Genomic DNA, 23,360 nt, shown 5'->3' on the forward strand with positions numbered 1-23,360 from the left:
TCTGCAAGTGGTAGGGAGCCACAGCAGTTTATTGAGAGGAGTGTGTGTGACACTGATCAGTCCTTAGCTTTAGGAAAATAATTTCACATCCATATGACAGACAGATTGCAGTGGGGAGAGATTTGAGGCAGGGACTACTTAAAGAGTGATTACAATAGTCCAGGTAAGAAGTGATGAGGTTTTGGAGAACAATTTGGAACTATGCCCAAAGGGCTACAAAAATGTGCATACCCTTTGACCTAGCAATAGCACTTCTAGGGCTATATCCCAAAGAGATCATACAAATTGGGAAAAGGACCCACATGTATAAAAATATTCATAGCAACTCTTTCTGTGGTGGCAAAGAATTGGAAATTGAGAGGATGCCCATCAATTGGGGAATGGCTGAGCAAGTTGTGGTATATGAATGTAATGGAATACTATTGTGCTATAAGAAATGATGAGCAGGCTGACTTCAGAAAAACCTGGAAAGACTTGTACGGTCTGATGCTGAGTGAAGTGAGCAGAACCAGGAGAATGTTGTATACAATAACAGCCACTCTGTGCGATGACTAATAATGATAAACAACCCTTCTCAGCAATATGAGGATCTAAGACATCTCCAGAGGCCTCATGATGGAAAATGCTATCCATATCCAAATAAAGAACTATGGAAGTTGAATAACTATCATTTTTTTTTCTCTTCTTTTGAGTTTTGTTTCCTCTTTCTAATGGTTCCTCCTATTGGTTTTAAGTTTTACTTACAACTTCACTAATGTGAAAATATGTTTAATAGGAATGTAAATGTATAGCCTATATCAGATTGTGCGCCGTCTTGGAGAGGGTGGTGGGGAGGAAGGGGAAGAAAAATTTTAAACTCAAAAGCGTATGGAAGTGATTGTTGATAAATCAAAATAAATTAATAAAAAATTTTTAAAAAGAAATGATGAGGGTCTGAACTAGAGTAGGAACTGTGAGTGGAAAGAAAAGAAAATAGTTGAGATGTAGAAATTGATGTGACAAGATGTGGCAATTGATTAGGTATATAGATGGAGACTGTGGAGTCAAGGATTACACCAAGGATGTGACCTCGACAGTCATAGGGGTGTTCAAGAGAAGGGTGGGTTTAAGGGAAAGATAATGATGACATTTTGGAACATGTTGAATTTAAGCTGCCTAGAGGATATCCAGGTTGAAATTTCCAATAGGCAGCTAGTGATGTGGGACTGGAGCTCAGGTGAGAGATCAGGGTTAGCTCTATGCCTGTGTTTCTTCTGCTTTTTCCCCCCCTTATAAGTACTACCAGAAATCTGTGCTTACCTCATATCACCTCTCAAACAGGATGTTTCTTCGTTCTAAAGATGAGAGATTTTGTCACTTGCCCTGGGCACATAGATGATTTTATCTAAACCAGGAATAACTACGAGAGAGCCTTTTTAAAAAGTCTATGAGATATATACTATTTTTTTTAACTTTTTTGTGTTTTTTCTTTTGATTTGTGTCTTCTTTCACAACATGACTAATATAGAAATATGTTTTGCATGATTGCACATGTATCAACCTGTATTAAATTGCTTACCATCTCAAGGAGGGGGGAGCAGTTGGATGGAGGGAGAAAATTTGGAACTCGAAATTTTTTTTAAATGAATGTTTTAAAAAATAGTCTTTACATATAATTGGGAAAAATAAAATATTATTTTAAAAATAAAGTCTAGGACTTGGTGAGTTAGATCAGCCTCTTTCCAAACTCATTGCTTATGTTGATCCCTAAAGAAATTCTGATTTAAGATTTCTGTCTAATTTATTTCACTGTTAATGATAATGGCTCACATCTCCATGGCATTTTAAGGTTTTACAAAGCACATTTCTCACAACTCTGAGGGGTAGATAGTATTCTCCCTACTGTATTGATGAAGAAATTGAGACTCAGAAGGTTTGTTGACTTGTCTCTGGTCTAAAGACTAGTAAGTATCAATACCAAAATTTACATCTCTAGGTCCTCAAGTGCGGCCCCTTGACTGAATCCAAACTTCACAGAACAGATCCCCTTTAATAAAAGGATTTGTTCTGTAAAACTTGGACTCAGTCAAAGGCTGCAGGTTCCCCACCCCTGTGTCTAGTCTCACATCTCCAAGTGCAGGCATGTATCCACTAGACCAGATTGCACCCTATTGTGCCCAATGATGTAGTGTATAGAGTGCTGGGCCTGGAGTCAAGAAGACTCATCTTCATGAGTTCAAATCCGGCCTCAGACACTTACTGGCTGTGTGACCCTGGGCAAGTCACTTAACCTGTTTGCCTAAGTCTCCTCATCTATAAAATGGTCTGGAGAAGGAAACAGCAAACCATTCCAGCTTCTTTATCAAGAAAACCCCAAAAGGGGTCACAGAGAGTCAGATGCAACTGAAAAAACTGAATGACAACAACAATAAAGTTGAGTTTCCTAAAAGTCAAGAACGTTTAATCTACTTTGGGGAAATGAGACTATGGCAATAACTAAGCTACTCAGTGTTGTTCTTATCGCTGCTGCTGTTGTTTTTAATGGAACTAATTGATTTGTACCAAGATGCTTCTGTCAGCTACAAGCCTGAAAATTAAAGGTGGGGTAGGGATGAATCCAGATGAATTCAGGAATTTGGTTCAACCTTAAACAGCATGAAAAAAACCCCAATGACCCTTTAGCATCTGGGTGGTGTGTGAGCCCCTAAGGAAATGTCACCTGGGATTCACAAGTACATCTCCAACATCATCAGGGTTAAAGAGAATGAAATGAAGCTGCATTGGTAATACAACATCTAAGCATTTTAGAAGGCAAACACAAAGTAAACTGTCACTTACAACTCCCATATCCCCATCAAATTAATCAAAATGGCACTTTGCACCAAAGTACTATCCTTACCCAATTGAAATGGAAAATCTAGCCCATAGAAGGATTTGGAATTCATAGTAAAATTTGCATTGATTTGCTAAATAACTTTTTGATGTTGATAGCAGTACTCTCGTTTTAAATCATGAACATTCAGAATGAAGAATGAGTTCCTTCTTGTAGCTGTGTGTCTAAAGAATAACTCACCCTTTCCCTTCTCATATCCTAGATGTCTGGTGAATGGATCACTTTTCAAATTTGAGTCTGCATGTTGTCATTTTGCTGGCAATGCCCATACCGACATATGCTCGTGTGTGTGCTAACTTTAAACATGATTCTGTCATTCATCCAATAAACATTCATTAAGCACCTACTGTGTGGCTAGAAGGTAGACACATTGCCACATGTCTCCAGTTAATGGCAAAACAAAAAAAAACCCTACTTTTTTCAATGCAGAAACCATGCAGTTGGTGTTACCTGTAAACTATTCCCTCTTACCAGAGCTGATGGCTCAGAAAAAAGGTAAGAAATCAAACCTAGAAAACTTTGAGAAAGAACCATATTGATTTCTTTAACTACTTTACATATACCTACGAAAAATAGCACAGTCTATATGTGGCAATAGTTCAGGGAAATAGAAAAAAAGGCTCAAAAATAAACTTCTTTTAAATTTGGGGGGCAGAAACTAAGTTTTGTGTTTTCCTCCCATGCTCATTGATGCTAATTCTGTAACTCTATCTAGTTGGCTTTTTTTGGGTACAAAGGTCTAGGGGCTGGGGAGGGAGGGGGTCTTTTGTGTTTTCCAGTGCAAAGTGATTCTGATCAAAAAAGGCCAAGGTTTCAGCTCCAAGTACCTGACATTTCCATCTGAATCTACTTAAAAAAAAAAAGGTTTAGTGTTCAGGAAAAGAACCCCTTTACGCAATCCTGAAACTGATCTTTAGATTTACTTTTCCTTAATCAATAGAAAAAAACGTGATTGCAATTCAACACTTATCTGCCTCTAGCACAAGACAAACTGAATTTTTGGTTTCGTGAGCAAGTCAGAGATTCAGACATCATTTCAGTAATCAGAAATAATTGGCATCAAATAGGGGAGAGCTGACATGAATTCCTGTTTTGCTTAATTTTTTCCTGGTTTACCAAGATTTGGTTTAATATTTCTGACTCAATTCCTCCAGCCTCTACAGAACAGGTTAGTGCCACTTTTTCTGTCTTCTACTCAGAAATGTGACTATGAACATGAATCATGATCGGTATTCTCTAAGCCTGTGCCTCATCTCCCTTTGTTTTGGGTTTGTGTGTGCTCTCTGCTCAAGTCCTAGTACCAGTTCCAGCCAAAGTGACTGTTTAAGATACGCTTGCATTAGGAGCATATGTGTACTTGGTAGCTTTGGGAAACAGACCATAGAACCCTTTCTCATCGATGGGACCCACTGGTTGCCCATGAATATTGGGCTAGACTAGCACTATGAACTGTATGCTATGAAGCATCAAAATCATAGTTTTCCTGCAAGATTGTTTTCAACAGATTCCACTACATATGCATGTACTTAAATTCTTATAGATGTGTATGCATACAACTAAGGCTGGGCATCTGTGCTGGCACCACAATGTAGTACAAACTCCCATAAGCTCAGTATATCCTCACTATAATGTAGAGGAAATTTCTTGGCATTAAATGAATGGGAACAAAAGTGAACACAAACGAGTTTGCTTTCCATTGATTGTCCTTGGATTCATTTAGTGGTATTAGTTCTATTACAATAAAATGTACATTTAGACCAGACTCCACTTTTTATATATCATAAGGCAAGGTCCTGTTTTTCTCTCCATATTCACCTTCCTGCCCCCATTATGCACACACACACACACACACACACACACACACACACACACACTATCTTAATAGAAAAGAAATAGACATAAGTGTGTACTGCCTTTGTACATGAGCAAAAAATTCTAAATTGATTCCATGCTGCAGAGGAATTGAATGATAAACATACAACCTTTCTGACTAGAGAATCCCGTCTCATTTTAATTGTCTTTTAGTCTATCACAATGGAAAACTATTCATTCTAAAACAGTGTTGCTCACAGGGGATCAGCAGAGAGTTTTTATTCTTGGGATTAAAGAAGGATGTGGGTCTCTCTCATCAGGTGCTATTTATTAATAATATATTTGCATTGAAGATTCCTTTTCTGCCTTTCTTGGAGCATTCGTTGATTCTGTAACCTACTTGACAATTTACTCTTAAGACTAGAATGATCTTATTACACTTTCAAATTAGTTTCTTGTCATGGGGGGAAGGGGGAGTTCTAATTCATTAGTAAAGTGTTGAACTTACAGGGACCTACCACCTTTCCTGAAATTTTAACCTGATTCATAATGGTAGATGTGGTTATGTACAGCTTTTACATGGTGGTTTTGATGTGCCTAGGGATTTGCCAGTAAGCGCATCTGGTACTCTATTTACTAGGGCCCGATGGGTATTTTTTTCTTTTTCTTTTTAAAATTCCAGGATGAATTATTCATCATTACTTAGAATTTGGGTCTCTTTCATCTTCACACTTGTACGGCACCAAGGTGAGTACTTCTGACTCTCTTAGCACTCTTGATTTACATACTCTTAGACTCATAATAATGAAGCTCTTGAAGGAGCCATATGTTTAAAAGCAGGTGTATGATCATGTATCCACAGATAAAACATTGGTGTTAATTCTGAAAAGTGTATCATGGTATAACTTCTTGGTATACCCAGCACCCAGCACAGTGCCTGACACATAGTAGGTACTTAATAAATGCTTGTTGATTGGTTGGTTGAAAAATGAGTTAATAATATCTTATTAACTTTTCCACTTTTTTAAAAAAAGTTCCAACATAATATACATTACCAGGCCCGGTTTTCCTAACAGCATGTCATAGAGCACACACTTAAAATAATTCAAATGAAGGTAGTAGGTCCCCCTTCATTGCATGTCTTTGAGCTGTGACTAGATAACAATCCATTGGAGTTGCTATAGAGAGGATTCTGGTTTAGAAAGATATTAGACTAGATGAATGCTTTGGTTTTTTTTTATCTCTGAGATTCAAAACTTTATTTTTCTAAGTATGTACAGAGTAACTGTGTATGTTGTTACAAAGTAATACATAATATTATAGCTATTCAACCTCTCTCATTGGATTTCGAGCATAAGGAACTTGAAGGTTTTCCTTGTAATGACCCAAAGATAATTTTAAAGTACTCTGAGAGTTTCATAAATTCCTGTGTTACAGACCACCAATAGGAAATTCCAGGTAGAAGAGAAAAATCTTGCATCTTAATGATCCTCAGCTCTTCTGTTATAAAAGTGTCCATTAGATGGAAAGTCATATCTGTTTCTCCCTTTTGCTATGTACTCTGTGACATTTCTTTAAATTTTAAGCTGAAATTAGAAAAAAAACTCTACAGAAATTTTAAAATCAATCTTATATCTTTTTTTCTTATTGCTTGTCTATAAAATATGATTATAATAGGTCTGAGTGTTTAAGAAGCCAGGACATCTATGTAACCCTATCAATTTTCCTGTATTGTTTTTGAAACTTCAAACAGCATTGATGTGGTGATAAAAAAAAAAGTTAAATTATATTCAAGTGCAGGGCTTCTCACCACCTTTCTGTACCTTTTTCTTTGAAAACAGAGGCCCTTGGGAAATACAATTTTTACAGTGAAATATTCAGTCTTAATTTCAGGGACCTGATGGTAGCCCAGAGAATTCTCAGGCTGGCTCTTCCATTAACTTCAGTGTCACTGATTTACAATGCTGCAAATTCTGATTTTTTTTTCTTTTCATAACCTGAAGAGAAGACAGAGTTAATTTCACATCTCTGAGGTAGCAATGATTATATTTTAAGCCTGACCCACTTTGAAGCACTAGCCATTCAGCAAGTGCCCAGACCAGGGCTAACTTTTCCTGATGTTCTTGTTGGTATTGTTAATAGATTTGACATTGACTGATTGTCCATATTACATGGAATATTTCCTTGTCCTCATGGCAGAAAGTCCAATTATAAATCATTAGGACCAAAAACTCTCTCCACTTGTGAGGGAAGAATATCAGCAACCTTAAGAGATAAGTATAACTATTGAAAGCAGAGATATAGAAAAGCTCCATGGTCACAGTCTACTATTTTTTTTTCAAGCAGAGGTTAGGGACAGGATTGGGGATAACATCCATCCCCACCCCCACCTCCACCCTCATATAATGCCTGAGCACTTTGTACTGTCTGAGGCACTGATCTCCTACCTGACTATCAAAGTGCTCAGTTTCCATGTTAACTGAGCATGGGAATTTACTTTGGACTTGGTTCCCAAGGAGTTCACCTGAAAGGATAAATATGTGAAATGGTTCTAAAGATTTATTTTGAAGAGTTCCTTTATCATTAGCAGGATTTTCTCATCTATAAAATAGGGGCAACAATGCTGATTGTGCCTACCTCACAGAGTTGTTATGAGGAAAGTGCTTTGTAAGCTGTAAAATATGAAATAAATATCATTTATTATTTATTACACTTTTGGTGGGTGTGCTGGGCACTATTGAGCCCTGTTCTCCAGAAGACTTAGGGAATTACTTCACCTTATCATTTAGCTTCTTAAACACATTTAAAAGAAAATCAGAGAGGGACTCAGTTCTTTTCCAAATGGTAGAAGTTGGGAAATCTTCCCATATTAAAGTGTATTAGTTTCATACCCCTATATTTGAACATTAGACTGAGTCTCCCAAAGTTTATAATGCTGGTTAACTTCCCAGAAATGCCTAGGGTCAGAGAAATGGTGAATATAGCCTATTGCTCTTGCTAGCTCTCCCCGGCTATCACTGAAAGAGATTAGCCAAGTGTCTAGTCAGTTCTAGAATAGGGAAAGCTGGGAGTTTTCCAAGCTGCAGACCATTTGCTTTCTGGCTTTTCTACTAGGCTCTTTTATATGAACTGTTGTTCTTCTCAGCTAGAAGGTTCCCAGAGGAGCCAAGATAGTTCTGGCCAAATGTGACTGAATCTATCAGCTCCATCAGTGTGGAGCCAGGGACCTTTCCCAAGAAGAGGGAAACAGCATAAGAACAGGTTGTCAGCTTCAACAGCATAGCCAGGAAGTGTCTCAAGAATGGTGGCTAGAAGCCCGAAATAGATTTGGGCCCTAAAATGAAAAAGAGTGGGAGAAGATAATTTTTTTTTGTCGGAACTTAAGGGAAACAAGGAGAAAGGCTAAAGCTGGCAGAAGCTAAGGAGGTGACTTCAAAGGAACATATTGTTCAGGTTTGGTGCTGGTAATCCATTAGTATTCCTCCAGGGGAAACAATCTCATTTCCCCTGGTAAACAAGGCCACACCTGGCCAGGATTTAGATGAGAGGCTTCCAAGAGAGATGCCAGATTGTCATAAAAGGTGCCATTATGGTTTCAGTAGGGGTGACTTTTTTGTAATGACTCTCACCTCTTGGCCAGAGAGATGAGCAGAGGCTTGGCCTCCTTTCCAGTGAGCTCTAAAATGAGTGACCAAAACCCTTGACCTCTGCAGGATTCTGTGTCTGCCTGTTGAAAGAGATGGGCAGAAAGCCCTCTTTTCAGATTCATTTTCAATCAGGGTCATTCACATTCCAGGTACTACTATAAACCGTCCACTCCCTTATCACTTCTGCTAGGTTCCAACTGACATTTATTTCTTACTGTGAACTGTTGCCTGATCCTTTTATGAAGGAAGTGGAAGTCCTCTCTCTAAAACACATATGTAATCAAACTTATTCTTAGCTTAGAAGTGTCTCCAGACCTGGAGGTCATTATATCCAGCCCCTAGCTTCCAGTCTACTGGCTCCTAAACTATCCTAGACAGACAATTCAATGCAATTCCGCAAGCATTTGTGCCAGGCACTGTCCTAGGTTCTGGAGAAACAACACCTATCCTTAAAGACATACTCATTACTGGAGGAAAACAACATATATACAGATAAATATGTAGAAAACATATCCAGGGTAAATCCAAAGTAATATTGAGGCTGGAGAAAAGAGAAATGGTTTTCTTATCCTCAAAGATCTCTACAAATATATAATTTCACAATGATCTATCAGTTAACACCTGTATTCCTAAGTCAAGTTGACATCCCAACGTGAAAAGATCCCTTTCATTCTCCATTTCTCAAGACCAGAAGTCAGAGAGAGGTGGGTTACTTTGGCTGGGATGGTTAGGAAAAGCAGCCTGATTTCTGTGGAGTAAATAAGACTTCCTGGAAGAGCCTGACTTTGGCAGATGGGAGAGGGTGTAGTCTGCCAGATGTGCAAAGGGAGCAATCATCTATCTAACTACTTCCTCTTTTGACAGTACAACCTAGGGAGCTAATGTACCCATTTTGGCAGAATGATACCAAGACCCCCAAAGTAGATGACGGAAGCTCATCAGAGATTAAGTTGGCCATCCCAGTTTTCTTCTTTGGAGTTCCTTATCGGACTGTCTATGTAAGTGAAGAAGCATCCCAGCTGTTATACCACTCCTCTTCTTCTCCATCACTGTGACATTAAAAAAAAGTAGTTTAAACATACTCTTCTGATGCTCCAGGACCAGAGGATTTATTAGCAGCCAGATGACAAGTTCTGAGATTTCATGAGCTGATAGGTTTTATGATTAAGAAAGTCAAAGGTATATTTAATGGCTAATGTTCATAGTGGAGGAGTATACAGGGCAATAAATTGCTTTTGTGGGTGATTAAACTCAGAAGGGAAGCAGCAGCCCCAATGCTGTGAGCATTATTTCTGCTACATGACAAGGGGGGAGAGGGGGCGGGGGAAGAGATACACTGAACCACAACAGAAGTAATATCATTTTTCCTATTCTTCTGGGTATAGGAAAATTCTGGGCAGCTGCTGTTCTTGGACTTTCTTCTACTTTGGGGAGACACTGCTGTTGTGGGGTTTGTAACTGTAGAAAAGCAAATCATAGTCAGGGCTACCCTGGTTATGCTTACAGAGAAGCCTAGGGAGCATACCCTCCAAACCTAGATGTTTGCACACTCAAATGGTGCCATTTATTGTCAAGGGACTACTGGACACTTGTTTTCCCAGGTTATTTGCTTGATGTGAATGCTTTTGAGTTAACAGGGTTGCTGCTTGCAGACAAAATGGTGTGATATATGGTGAGGTGAGTACAGGTCAAAGAAATCCTATTTCTGTACTATCTCAGCCCAGTGGTTTTAGCCTTCTTGGCTTTAGGATGAGGGCTATGCAAATCATATTGTACTTTTGCCCGCCTCTTTCCTTACCACCCCTCAGGGAGAGTGGAGTATCTGAAGGAAGGAGAGAAACAACTTAGAATCAAAATATGGTCTCAGCTATCTACCTAGATGTGTGGCTGTGAATAAGTCACTTAAGCTCTGTCTGTCTCCATTTCCTCAACTGTACAATGGGGATAGTAACAGCACCTACCTCCCAGTGTTGTTAGGAGAAATGATATTTGTAAAATGCTTAGCATATTTCCCGGCACTTGGCAGTCACTTAATAAATGCTTGTTTCTTTCCTTCTTAAAAATTATCAAGGATCCCAAAGAGTTTTTGTTTATATGAGTTATTCTACTGATATTTACCCTATTAGAAATTAAAACTGGTAAAATATAGAACACTTATTACTTCATTTAAAAATAACAATAATATACCTAATATATGTTAAATCAATTTTAATGAAAAATAACTATGTTTTCCAAAACAAAAATACCAGAGAGAAGAGTGACAATGTTTTAAATATTTTTGCAAATCTCTTCAATATCTGGCTTAGTAGAAGACAGCTAGATTCTCATATCTACTTCTGTATTCGATCTGTTGCTATTTGTTCTTTTGATTGATGTCTATGAAGAAAAGCCAGCCTCCGAAAGATGTGAAAAAGAGAAGAGTATTTTAGTAGGTAAATAATATCTTAGAAGTATTATGCAAATAGTGTTGACCCCTCAAATCCCCTAAAAGGATCTCAGGCGCTCATAAGTGGTCAAAGGACCACAACTGGAGAACTGCTAGATTAGATGATCTCTAAAGTCTAAATCTGGGATCCTGTGATTTCTGGGCCTCGTTTTCATTGTCTACCAAATAAAGACACTTAACTAGATGACTTCTAGGGTCCATTCCAGCTTCAAATTTATAAATCTTGATATTTCCAAGTACTCAGTGACTTTTTCTCTAAAGAAGTTATGCACATACTTGGCCTTAGTAATCGCTGTTAGAATCTTTCCCATTGCTCATGCCAATATGGTAATGGATAAGAATCATTCAGTCAATCAACATGAACTTATTAAGTGCCTACTATGTGCTAAGCACTGTGTTAGGCACAGAGGTTACAAGGGCAAAGAATTAGCAACAGTCCCTAGTTGCAAGGAGCTCATATAATATTGATTGATTGATAATAAGGGAGTAGGAAGGAAGACAATTCTTTGTATTCTCCCATATGAGGAATCTCCACAAGTTCCTAGAACAGGAAATTTCTCTAAGTAAAATTATACAAGCCACATGGTAACCATAAGGTTTTCCCCCTATAAACATTTATATTAACAAATGCATGTGAAGATTGAGTTGTTTATGGGTGCTATGTAAACTGAATTTACTTATTGTCTTGTGCATTTGCAACAAAGTTTGGTAATATAATAAATTGCCCATTTGCAAATCATGAAGAAATCACTGTAGATAGTCGTTTACATACTGTTCATGGCTCAATGTTGATGTTGTGACTGTAGAAAGGAGTCATCAGATCTCAAGAGCGATTCCAGAATCAGGCACCTGTAGGTTTTACCTTTGCCCTCAGTATGAGTACAGAATTTATTTATTTTTTCATCAATAGGAGATGCCTAAATGGCTCATTTGCAGTGGGTGGTGGCTTATTCTGGGGATGAGGATTTGATGAGGGGGCATATCTGATTTATCTTTGATAGTCCTCTCGTGGCAAAATAAGAATCCAGTCTTACAGAGGGTTTTTTACCTTTTCCTCTCTCATTTTTTCCTTTCTCTTTGCTTCTCTGTTTTTGTCTCTGTTTGTCTCTCTCTTATGCACATACACACAAGCTCAGTGATGTATGACGGGCTTAAACAAAGATGGGAAAGGGAACATAAAAATGAAACTGATTATTAATGAGAAATGAAATTGACTATAAATTGAAAGTGAAATGGAGCCATTGGAATTGCCTGAAAGTAAACAGACGGCCTGACGTGAATGGTGGGAATCAGTGTTTTAGGGTGCCAAGTCTGTGATTTGAAAGCTACCTTGCATTCAATGACTAAGGAGATGTCTATCATAATGAGTGACTGCAATTGTCGGTTTTAGTTCTCTCATAGGAAACTCTTCTTCTGTTTTGTAGGTCAATAATAACGGGGTTGTTTCCTTCAATGTGCTGGTGAGCCAGTTTACTCCAGAGTCCTTTCCTCTGACAGATGGTCGGGCCTTCATCGCCCCATTTTGGGCAGATGTTCACAATGGGATTCGAGGAGAGATCTATTACAGAGAGACCATGGACCCTGTGATTCTGAGAAGAGCTACCAAAGATATAAGGAAATACTTCAAAGACATGGCCACCCTTCTCTGCCATTTGGGTGTTCATTGTGACATGGGAAGAGGTCACATTTTATGGTGGGAGCAGTACCACACCAGTAATAATCCAAATTTTTCTTTTTGTTTTTTCATTCATGTTCTGATAGCCAATTCATGCCTATTTAAACAGCAGTCAAGGAGAGTTTTATTGCTAGAGCACAGAAATTCAGTAAGGAGCTCAGATTACTTGTGTAATAATCATAGTCTTGCTACTCACCCACTTTCTGGAGCAGAGAGGGAAATACCATGCTTAGTCAGTCCAGCTTGCTGCAATATTTAAAAAGATGTGTCATCCCAGACCCAAAATATTATGGAAGTATAAATGAAGTCTTTCAATTGTCTTCTTCTCTTAGAAGATGGTATGCCATTTTGCAGAAGAATAGACTGAGACCCAGAGAACTATCCCAGGTGACGTATTGATTAGTGACCAATCTAGGAACCTCAGTCTCTTCCTTTTATAGCTAAGGTACAAGTGCCTCTTTCTAATTTTAAAACTAACCTTTTTAATTTCTATCTTTCACAAAATCTAATAGGAGGCCGAGAAGAGACTACAGGATATAGAACACAAATAACCTAATTCATTTTCTGTCATGCCTTTTTACTTTTTATTGTGACCAAGGCAGAAATTACTCCTATTTGATGTTAATTTGAGTGGGCAGGTAGAGGGTTTCAAGAATAAGGGCTGAACATCTGCTCCAAAATCCCAAATGAGCAGTTAGATAAAAATTTAAATAAAATAGATTATTTCCAGCATCATCTCAGAGATAATCAACTTTACCTATAAAGAAATGATGAAGCATAGTTTGTCAGGAGGGCCTAATACTTATTTGGTTGTGTTGGAAATGGGCATGTTTGAAGGATTGGAAGAATTGTTAACTTTGCAATAAATCATCTGGCGGGCAAAGGCACTTGAGAACCTGGCCCTTGCTTTCCTAGGAATATTTCCAATTCCTTCCATGTTCCAATTCCCTTAGCACTGCATTCTGTTGGTTGGGGGTGAGGAATGGTAAGCAGTGAGTTCAATACAGGGGTGACAAACTGCCAGGCTTCTAAGTCACACCCACAATACAGTAAGCACACTGCATTTTAGCCCTTTCCATACTGAGAATCAAGAAACACTTTATTGCTAAGAGCAAAAGACACAAGTTTAAGAGTGGGATGCATTGGCTGGAAACAACCTCTAAAGAAGTATACATTTCCCTCTGTCAGGTTATGGATTGCTAATGATTCTGTGGGTGATGTTTTATGCCTTTTATGTCTCATACCTTACAGCGTTAGGCTCCAAGATGCCAGCAATAGATAAATTTTAGTGTCAGTGGCAGAAAAAAAAAAGAAAAAATGCCCATCAAATGCTGACCAGTGTTCTTTAAAAAAAAAAACAACTTCCTTCAGCAATAAAAAAATGGCAATGTAATTTAGATTCTTTCTGTTTTGTGCTTTGGAGTAAATTTCTAGATTGGGAAAGAATTCTTTCTAAAAGGATGAATGAGGTAATATTCTAAGTGCTTTAAGCTCCTTGGAGAAAAAGGCTAGCTAAACCTTCAGTTCTGCAAAAAAAAAGGTTCATCAGGACCAAAAACCTTTAAGCCAATCCCACCCAAATTAACTGATGATCCCTTTCCTTTTCCCACTGAGAGGGTTTTCCTCCTATAGTACTTCTCTGTTTCTTTAAGGAAACAGAACAAAGGCCTTTGCCCAAGACATAAAAGCTCAGAGCTCTGCAGAGAGAGAATCTCATGGAGAAACAATGGTGAAGAGAAGAATTGTCTGAGTTTTCTGAACCTTCTTCTAGGCTTTGGACAAGTGTACGGACTTGTTTCCCCCAGAGTGTAACTGGAATTCTTCTGAAAAATAAAGAGGTTTACACACAACACTCACTAGCTATGTGACTCTGGGCAAGTCACTTAACCCCAATTGCCTCACCTCCCCCCAAAAAATAAAAAAAAAGAAAAGAAAAATAAAGAGAATCATATGAACTTAATCCCCTTCTCTTCCCCAGAGACTGAGGTGGTGTAAGGGGAGAGGAGGATTATGCCTCCTCTGTGTTTGGAAGAGTAAGTTTGTGCATTCTTGTTGAGTTGTTTCAGTCACATCCAACTCATTGTGACCCCATTTGGGGTTCTTTTGTCAAAGATACTGCAGTGGTTTGCCATTTCCTTCTCCAACTCATTTTATAAATGAGGAAACTGAGACAAACGAGGTTAAGTGACTTGCTCAGGGTCACACAGCTAGTAAGTGTCTGAGGTAGGATTTGAACTCAGGTCTTCCTGCCTCTAGGTGCAGTACTCTGTCCACTGCACCACCTAGCTGCCCTAAGTTTGTATATTTCTGATTATCTTTTGAAGCGAACATTCCTTTTGTAAAAGGTCGAGGGTTACAAAAATGAAATTGAATTAAAAAAATAGAGGGACGTAGAGGAGCTAAAACCATAATTTTAAGGAGCAAACTGATAAGAATGCCCCCCCTCCTTCTACTACTCCTCTAGTCAGTGTGGACCTGGCTGTATCTGTTCTTTACCAAGTTTAGAAAAATAAAATTAAATTAAAAGGTTTGTCGATCACCCTCAGGAGCATTGCTGGTAAATTAGCCCAAGCAGGTTGGTTTTGAGCTGTCTCCTGTGATCAGCAATGAATCATTCTTGCAATCTACTTTGGCAAAATATGTTTTAGATTTGGCTTTAAAGAAAGAAATTTGTTTCTTGGTAGGGAATCCCAGCACAAAAGGTGAGAGTGAAGTTTATCTGGTCTTTGTGTGGCCTTGATTGGGAGATACATCTCTTGAGTCTGATACTTACTTTGCCCCACTACTGGACCCTGGTGAAATCTGGAGCCCCTCCTCTGTGTTCTACTTTTCCCATTGTTGAACACGGGCAATGAAGGAAGGCAGAGAGATATCTGGATATCTGTGTGACATTATCAGGAATGCCATCTACTGTAGCAAGAACAGGTGAATAGGTCATTTTGGTGAATAGGTCATCCTCAACAAAGTGAGCTCTTCTTCACTCCACTCACATGGCAATTTCTTCACTCCAAGCCTTTCTGAGTGGCCAAAAATGAAACCGATGGCTTCCATATCTTCTATCTCAATTTGATTCCATGGGAGATGGTTTGGGGTTTCTCAGCCATTATAGCAGAATGCCGAACTGGAAGATATGAATGTTGCTGTGAAAATAACCCCTAGCTTATGAGTAAGGAAAGGGCTAAAAAGATGTAGATGCTCCATCTCCTGTTTTTAGTTAATTATCCTGAAAATCTGGGTCTGGAAAGTAGAGGCGTGAGGAGGGGCTCATTCCTAAGTGTGGACAGAGCTGCAGATTGTGCAGGTCAACCAATTATGAAAATTGTTTGAAAAGAGCAGTGGCATTCCTGCAGCATCCCTTTTCTCAGGAGTTTAAAGCTGAGACAAAGGGTCTACAAAGATGGCCTGTGAGATAAGCTGAAGTCGAGTCCTATGCCCTGCCATCTGGCCACTAGGGAAGAACTTCCAGGAAGTTTCTGCCCCTCCCTCTGCCCCTCTTTCTTCTAATTTAAATGGTTGTTCTGAGGACCAAAGGAGATAAAAGTATGTAAAGTGCTTTCCAAATTTCAAAGGTGTCCGAAAAGTCTTAGTGCCATTTTAAGCTACTAATTTAAGTCATTAAAGCTTAAAAACTCTTAGCTACTGTTGTTGATGTTGTTATTATCTAGGAGATGGGCATGGTCAGGTTAGCTCCCCTTTCGGGGCTGGTCTGAGAAACGTGAGCATAAAGAATTTTGCAAATCTAAAGGGATGCTCAATAATAATAGCAATTTTCCCTTACAAAGTGCTTTTTAAACATCGCTTTCAAAATTCCACTTTAAGGAGGCAAGAAATCTAAAGATTAGCTATGTATTCCTGAAAGGGAAAAGGTAAACCCTGCATTATTACCACTTCAGTCGTGATGAATTTATTTTTAAGAATAATTTTTTTTTCGGTCAAATTGCAGCTTTGGGGAAACAAGGTTCTGTTCATTTAGGCTCCCTGTTGGGCAATTGTTTCTCATACTTTATTCTCATGGTGCCATCTATAGGTAGTCCAACATATCACAAGCTCAGTCCCTGCTTTGGCCTTTCCTGTCTTGCAGAAGTCAGAAATGTAAGAGGGGTACTGAGTCAGCCCCTGGGTAATCCTCAGGCAAATTGCCTTTTAGATAAATAGGGGCTGATCTCTCCTAGTCCCTTTTGGAGAGAGCCAATTCAGAGAAAAGGCAGAGAGAGCCTCCCAAAAAAGAACTATTCAAACAGCTGAGTAGTTAGTGGGATGGAGGACAGAATATAAAAGAGACAGTTCATCAGATCATATATTTAGAGCTGGAAGGGACCCCTTCATTTTGCAGATCAAGAAATGGGCCTAGAAAACTGACGTGACTTGTCCAGAGTCACACAGCTAGTTAGGTCAGAAACAGGATTTGAAACTGGGTCTTCCTGATACCAGGTGAGCACAGTAACCATTTATACTCTATTGTCTCCTGAGTCATGAGTGTACATTCCCTCCTCTAGGTAAATACCTTCCAGGCTGTCCTGATCTCTGATGGCTCATCCACATTTACCCTCTTCAACTATCATGAAATTAACTGGACCACTGGAACAGCAAGTGGAGGTGACCCCCTGACAGGTCTTGGTGGAGTCATGGCCCAGGTGGGTTCCCTTCCTCCATTTGTACCCTCTTAAATCAACATGCATTATCGGGGTTCGCATTGTTCAGATCCTTTTCAGGAATCCTGCAGTCCTCCAGCTGCTAAGTAAAGGAGCCCCTCTTTGCTGATCTCATCTCAGCATGGGAAAAGCAGGTAGCATTGTCCCCCTGCTTTGTGTTTCTTTGACTCTGTTCTTGGGACGGACTGGATAAAGGACCGTTCGGGTCCTGATCCTTCCTGCCTAGAGTGCTGATGATCTGTAAAGGGGCATATCTTAATTACAGATACAGCTTGTCCTGAATGTAGGTATCTGGTATGTTGGCTAAAGTTGTGTGGTCTGCATGCTCATAAAGCATCTCTTGCTTCTATATTCTAGGCAGGATTTAATGGGGGAAACCTCACCAATTTCTTCAGCCTCCCAGGGTCAAGAACTCCTGATATCGTCAACATCCAAGAGACCACAAATGTGAATGTCCCAGGTCGCTGGGCCTTTAAAGTTGATGGGAAGGAAATTGACCCAGCAAATGGTTGCACCTCCAGAGGTAAAAAGACCTTTCCCTTCTCTGGAAAAGTGAGTTTGTTTAGTCTAGAATGACAGCCAGGCTTTTAGGCTGTGGGGGTGGGCTTGTTCCACATGGCTTTGCTCTTCTGACATATCTCAGCTGGGTAAAAGAGATCAAAGTAATTTTAGCATGCACAAGTCATCATGCAGGGAGCTGAAATCCTGTGCTTGCTGCTCTAGGTTGCTAAGTCTTAGCCTGGGCCTCAGCTCTCTACCTTCCCTGCATGGTTCCCCAAGAAGACCAGCGTCCTGAGGGATTTCTTGAACAGACAGATGGAAAGGAGCCCTCCTCGTCCACATCATTTCTATATTTTTGACCATTTATCCTTATTTTTATTTGTTCTTTAAACCTTAATTACTCCTCCTGCTCTGCCCTCTGCTTATTGTGGCTTTGCATCACTAGACAAGTTTGGAATGTTGCCAGGACCTAGTGAAGGTAAATTAGGGCTCCCCAGCACAACTAGAAAGAATCAGTATCACAGTCTTTGGGATTGCTTTCCTCCTAAATCCTCCCAGCAGCATCTTGAACATCCAAGAATTTGGAAAAAATCAAAGCCAGCTTCAGACCTTGCTGAATGAGCCAGAGAACAAACCTCAGTAGGTTTCCTTTAGGCCAGCGTCAAAAGTTTGGAGCCTTCTCTGAACTATGAGGAAACTCTTTGGATGTGCAAAAAAGCCTAAGACTTTCACAGGAGCATTCGTGTTTGTGAGGACCCTGCTCACGCTCGGGAAACAGAAGTTCTCTGTGTCCTGCTTACAGCTAAAAGAGCATTGCTGAAGACATTGGGAGCAACAGGAAACAAGTGGGCCCAGCATCTCCAAGTTGTCTAGTTTTGGGGAAGAACGAAGGCTTCAGGTCCTTTTCCTAGACCAGGCCAATCTCTGGTCTCCCCATAGTCCATGTAGCCCTGGGTGGGGGGCAGTCCTAATTTCTTCTCTCTATCTCTCAGTCATGCCTTCTGTCTCATACACAGAAAAGCCAAACTCAGATGGTCTAAGACAGAGGGGTCAAACATGCAGCCCACAGGCCACAACGCTCCTGAGTGCTGCTTGAACCAAATTAAAATACAATTCCTTTCTAATTTTAATGTGTTGATATATTAATAAAAAACAAAAAAGAAATATATAAAAGTGTGCTTTCCTAAGTCAATGCATGGCCCACAGGAATTTTTCCATAGTTTTACATGGGTTAATGGGCCCATTATTTAATTTGACATAACTGGTCTAAAAGAGGCCCAGGCTATGGTGCCTTGCTTTCCCACCTGCCTCCCTCTAATATCTTACCCTGACTTTTATGTTTCCAGATGGGTTTCTAATAGTTCAGAGAAGGCTCCAAACTTCTGATGTTGGCCTAAAGGAAACCTATTGAGGTTTGTTCTCCTGCATGTTCAGCAAGGTTTAAAGCTAGCTTTGATTCTCTCCAAATTCCTGGTTGATCACGCTGCTGCTGGAAGGATTCCGGCTGAGACCATCTCCTGGCCCTGAGAGAGAAGGGCTCTCTGGTGGCATCCTTTATGGACTCTGTAAACAGCAAGATGTTAAGAATAGCAAATATGTATTTTGGAGGCAGGCCAGAATTAAGCTAGATGGAAAAGAATTTAGTCCCAAAGCTCCCCAGGATTTCAAAGACTCTTGGCTCCATCCAGTGTAGATATCGAATCACTTACCATCCATGGATGGAAGGCACCAATCAATGCCAAGTCATTCTTCCTTTTGTTGACTAAGTGGTGTCAAACTCAGGTAGAAACAGAGGCTGCCAAACTGCACATAAGCATCCCAGGAGGCCACATATTGACCTAGAAAATCACATGTTAACATTATCTATGTTCTACTGTATATTTTTATTTAGCTAGTTAAATATTTCCCAATGACATTTTAATCTGGTTCAGGCAGTACTCCTGAGTGTTTGAAACCTGGAGACTAGGCTAAGTACCTTCTAAGTTGCAGAACCTTACCCAATCATCCTTCCCCACTTTCTCCAAGAGTCACAGAAGCAATGGACAGAAAGTACAAATGCCCTCTGATCTCTAGGCATTAAGACTGAAATGCTATAATGATGGAAACTAGGAGCCTGCAGAGCAATAGAGTTGGATGGACCCCATTAGTGTGCAGAGCCCCACCTCTGACTTCATTCCCCGACTCCTGAATTATGGATTTGAGTTTTATATACAGGACAAATTCAATGTCCCCATACAAATAGCTACACATTCTTTTATGTCACCGGGTGTATATCAGACTAATGGGATTGGGATTGGGTTTGGGCAATAGCAGGGGGAATGCTGCTGCATTGAATCAGCTTATTATGTTATCATTTTACAAATCAAAATATCTGGAAAGCCTACCTTAGGGTCCAGAACTCTGGCCAAACAACGGCAGTTTTCTCTCCTTTATTGGAAACTTGAAAAATCATAGACTTGAAATCATCCCAAGTTGAACCCTTGATAATATATTCAGCATTGGACCAGGGCCAAAAATCGACAGGGAACAGAGAGGCCAGTTTTGAGGTCGATCTTTTATGAGCCACTGGGGATTAGATTAAATCTCTTATCCCATTGTGAGGTCTCTGTACTTAAAAGGTAGGGAACATAATTGCTAATTTGCATTTTTTTCCCTACAGGACAGGTATAGAAAGGAGCTACAGAGGAGTTACAGAGTGCCTGCTGAGGGTATATCTACTCAGCCTATTCCCTTTTCACTATTTCAAAAAAAAATTTAAAGGCTTTTAGAACCTCGACAAACCTTACCTTGAAACTTGAAATTACTCTCCATGGAAAACACTGTTACTTTGTAATGCTGACATTAATAAATTACATTTACCTGTAAGGCTGTAAGCCTTGTAAGCAGGGATTCTCTCATGTCAGTCAGAAGGACCCAGGTCTACCCGGGAATATCTCTTCACTATCTTGGGTCATAGACTCCATGCAAGAAACTTGGGAAGATGAATTTCCAGTCCACTCCCACCCCCACCCCCTACCAATACAATTGACTGATTCCCTACCTGCAGCCACACTAACTTGAAATTATAGAATAAAATTGTATTAAGAGAGGGAACCATAATAAAAATCCTTGATTAAGCTATACTTGGATCCAAAAGTCCACATAAATCCCAAAAGGTCACTTACAATCCTTGGTATGGCGGGTGTCTTAGCAGAAATAGAAGAAATCTTTTCTGAGACTGTGACTTCTCACTAGGATCACAGAATTTGGGAATTTGAAGGGACCTCAGTGACCAGCTAATACAACCTATATACAAGAAGAATTCTCATTATAAGATAATTGACTCTGCTTAAAGACCTCCAACAAGGAGGAACTCACCACTTCTCTAGGGAGCCCTTTCTACCCCAGATGCTCTCATTGTTAAGGAGTTATGGACATGAAGCCTAAATTTTGTCATTTTCACCCATTGGCTCCTCTTGGGCTAAACTAAGTCAATCCAATCCCTCCCACATATGCAGCCCTTCACATACTTGAAGCTAGCTATCCCCTCCCTACCCCCCACCTCCCTAGTCTTCTCTTTTCCAGGCTAAACAAACCCAATTCCTTCAACCAAACATCATATGCTAAGGACTCAAAATGGTTGCATTTGTCTTTTTGCTCCTGACTCCGTTTCTCCCTCTCCTTCACTCTCCTCTCTCCTTTATCCTCCTTCTGTCCTTCACTCCCTTCTCTCTTTCACTCTACTCTCTCTTTCACTCTCCCTCTCCTTCACTCCTCCCTCCTCTGTACCCATCCTCTCCTTCACTTCTCCTTTCCTCTCTCTCTTTTTCTTCATGACTCCATAGCACACAGCTCGATCATTTTGAGGACATACCCTGTGGAATCCTTCTATCCTTCAATGCCTTCTTTCTAATGCAAGATGAGGGCAACAAAACAAGCCCCCCAGTTCTTTTTTCCTTTTTCCCTGATTATTTCTGATCCTAACTCTCTAACCCCTGTGTCCTTTCTCACCTCCCTTCTATTCTGTCTCTCCCTTGTTTCTGGTCTCACCCTTCACTGTGGAGATATATAGAGGTAGACACTCTATTTTTCCAAGATAGAAAAGCAAGAGCATAGGGGACTAGGACTGGCTCAATACCTATTACCTTTATCTTTAAAATGCTTTCATCTCTACTGCAGTAATCCAGGTTATAGTCAATGAAAGTGTACATTAGGGTGGATAAGAAGGTGGCTAGGAAGAGAAGGAGAAATAGGAAAGCACCACTGAGAAAGAGGCAGCATGTTGTTGTGGAAAGAACACTCAATTTGGATCCAGAGGCCCTGGGTTCAAAACTCCACTCTGGCCCTTACTACCTGCATGACTTTAGGCAAGTCATTTCCCTTTTCTCCACTATAAAATGAATAGCTGGTATTGGACATTCCCTAAAAGCTCTTCTAGCTGTAAACCTAATGATGCTCTGATCTTACTTTATCCTCTCAATATTACTTATTCCCTGAGAGATAGGAAAGGGCAAGTCTAGCATTATTAACTTTTCTATAGATAAGGGAAAGTGAGGCCTGGGGCATTCTCAGGCCTTCCTTAGGACAATGCAAATCCATGTCAGAGGTGGGAGCTTACCTCAGGATTCTTGACTTCTAGCCCAACATTCTAAGGACTAGGTCATAGTCCTCAGGTCACATAGTCTCTCATCCATTGAATGAGATCACTTACAGCTATTGGCCATGGTATTTCAAAGGCTTTGGAAGTTGTTTAGGAAGGAAATTCTGTTTATAAACTGAACTTGTACCAAAAATAAGAATGTCAGATATTGGAAAGAAATAGCACATCCCTCATGATAACTGCATTACTGTTTTGCAGAAACCCCCGTGTTCTCCTGCATTTCTTTAGGTTTTATACCAGTGGGTAAAGAGAGAATGAGTACTAGCCTTGGGGGCTGACTAACTCTTGGCCTATGTAAAACTATTGCATAAGAAACTAATGCAGTCCTTGGGGGTTCTATAAAGGGAGGGGGCTCCTAGGCTACAAGAAGAAAACAGTATTTAGAGCATTAATCTAGTGACAAATAGGGAAGTTTTACAACATTTTGACTTCGGCCTAAGGGGTTCTTAATTTTTTTCTGAGTCTTGGAGCACTTGGGCAGATTAATGAAGCCAATGGGCCCTTTTTCAAAAGAATGGGTTTTTTTCTCAGTTTCTCCTTTATTTTTTAATAGCATTTTATTTTTTCCGATTACATGTAAAGAAAGATTTCAATATTCACTTTTACGAGATTTTGAGTTCCAAACTTTCTTCTCCCTCTTTCCCTCCCCTCACCCTTCCCTAAGACGGCAAACAATCTGATATAGGCTATACATGTACAGTCATATTAAACATATTTCTACATCTGTCATGTTGTGAAAGAAGAATCAGAACAAAAGGGAAAAAAACCAAAAGAAAGAAAAAACAACAACAAAAGGTGAAAATAGGATGCTTCAGTCTGTATTCAGACTCCATAGTTCTTTATCTGGATATGGAAAGCATTTTCCATCATGAATCTTTTGGAATTGTCTTAGAACATTGTATTGAGAAGAGCCAAGTCTATTAAATTTGATCATCACGCAATGTTGCTGTTACTGTGTGCGGTGTTCTCTTGGTCCTGCTCATTTCACTCAGCATCAGTTCATGCAAGTTTTTCTAGGTTTTTCAGGAGAATGTTTTTATATATCTAAAATAAACTACATAAGATTACAAAGGAGACCAGTTATTGAAATAAAGATTTCATGTTTCTCATCCAAAT

At 39.7% G+C, this 23,360-nt stretch overlaps 1 protein-coding gene across 1 annotated transcript in view; it reads left to right on the forward strand.

Moving 5' to 3' along the window:
- The first annotated feature begins 5,276 nt into the window (after positions 1-5,276).
- TECTA (tectorin alpha) overlaps positions 5,277-23,360 on the forward strand; it is an 81,973-nt gene continuing 63,889 nt past the window's right edge. Inside the window, 6 exon segments of the mRNA XM_020984871.2 lie at positions 5,277-5,431; positions 9,196-9,329; positions 12,202-12,417; positions 12,419-12,490; positions 16,949-17,086; positions 17,462-17,627. Coding sequence (XP_020840530.1) covers positions 5,368-5,431; positions 9,196-9,329; positions 12,202-12,417; positions 12,419-12,490; positions 16,949-17,086; positions 17,462-17,627 — 790 coding nt within the window. The 5' untranslated portion in view covers positions 5,277-5,367.

Source organism: Phascolarctos cinereus, unplaced genomic scaffold, assembly GCF_003287225.1.
Source record: "Phascolarctos cinereus isolate Bilbo 61053 unplaced genomic scaffold, phaCin_HiC Scaffold_726;HRSCAF=1367, whole genome shotgun sequence".
Classification (NCBI taxonomy): Eukaryota; Metazoa; Chordata; class Mammalia; order Diprotodontia; family Phascolarctidae; genus Phascolarctos; species Phascolarctos cinereus.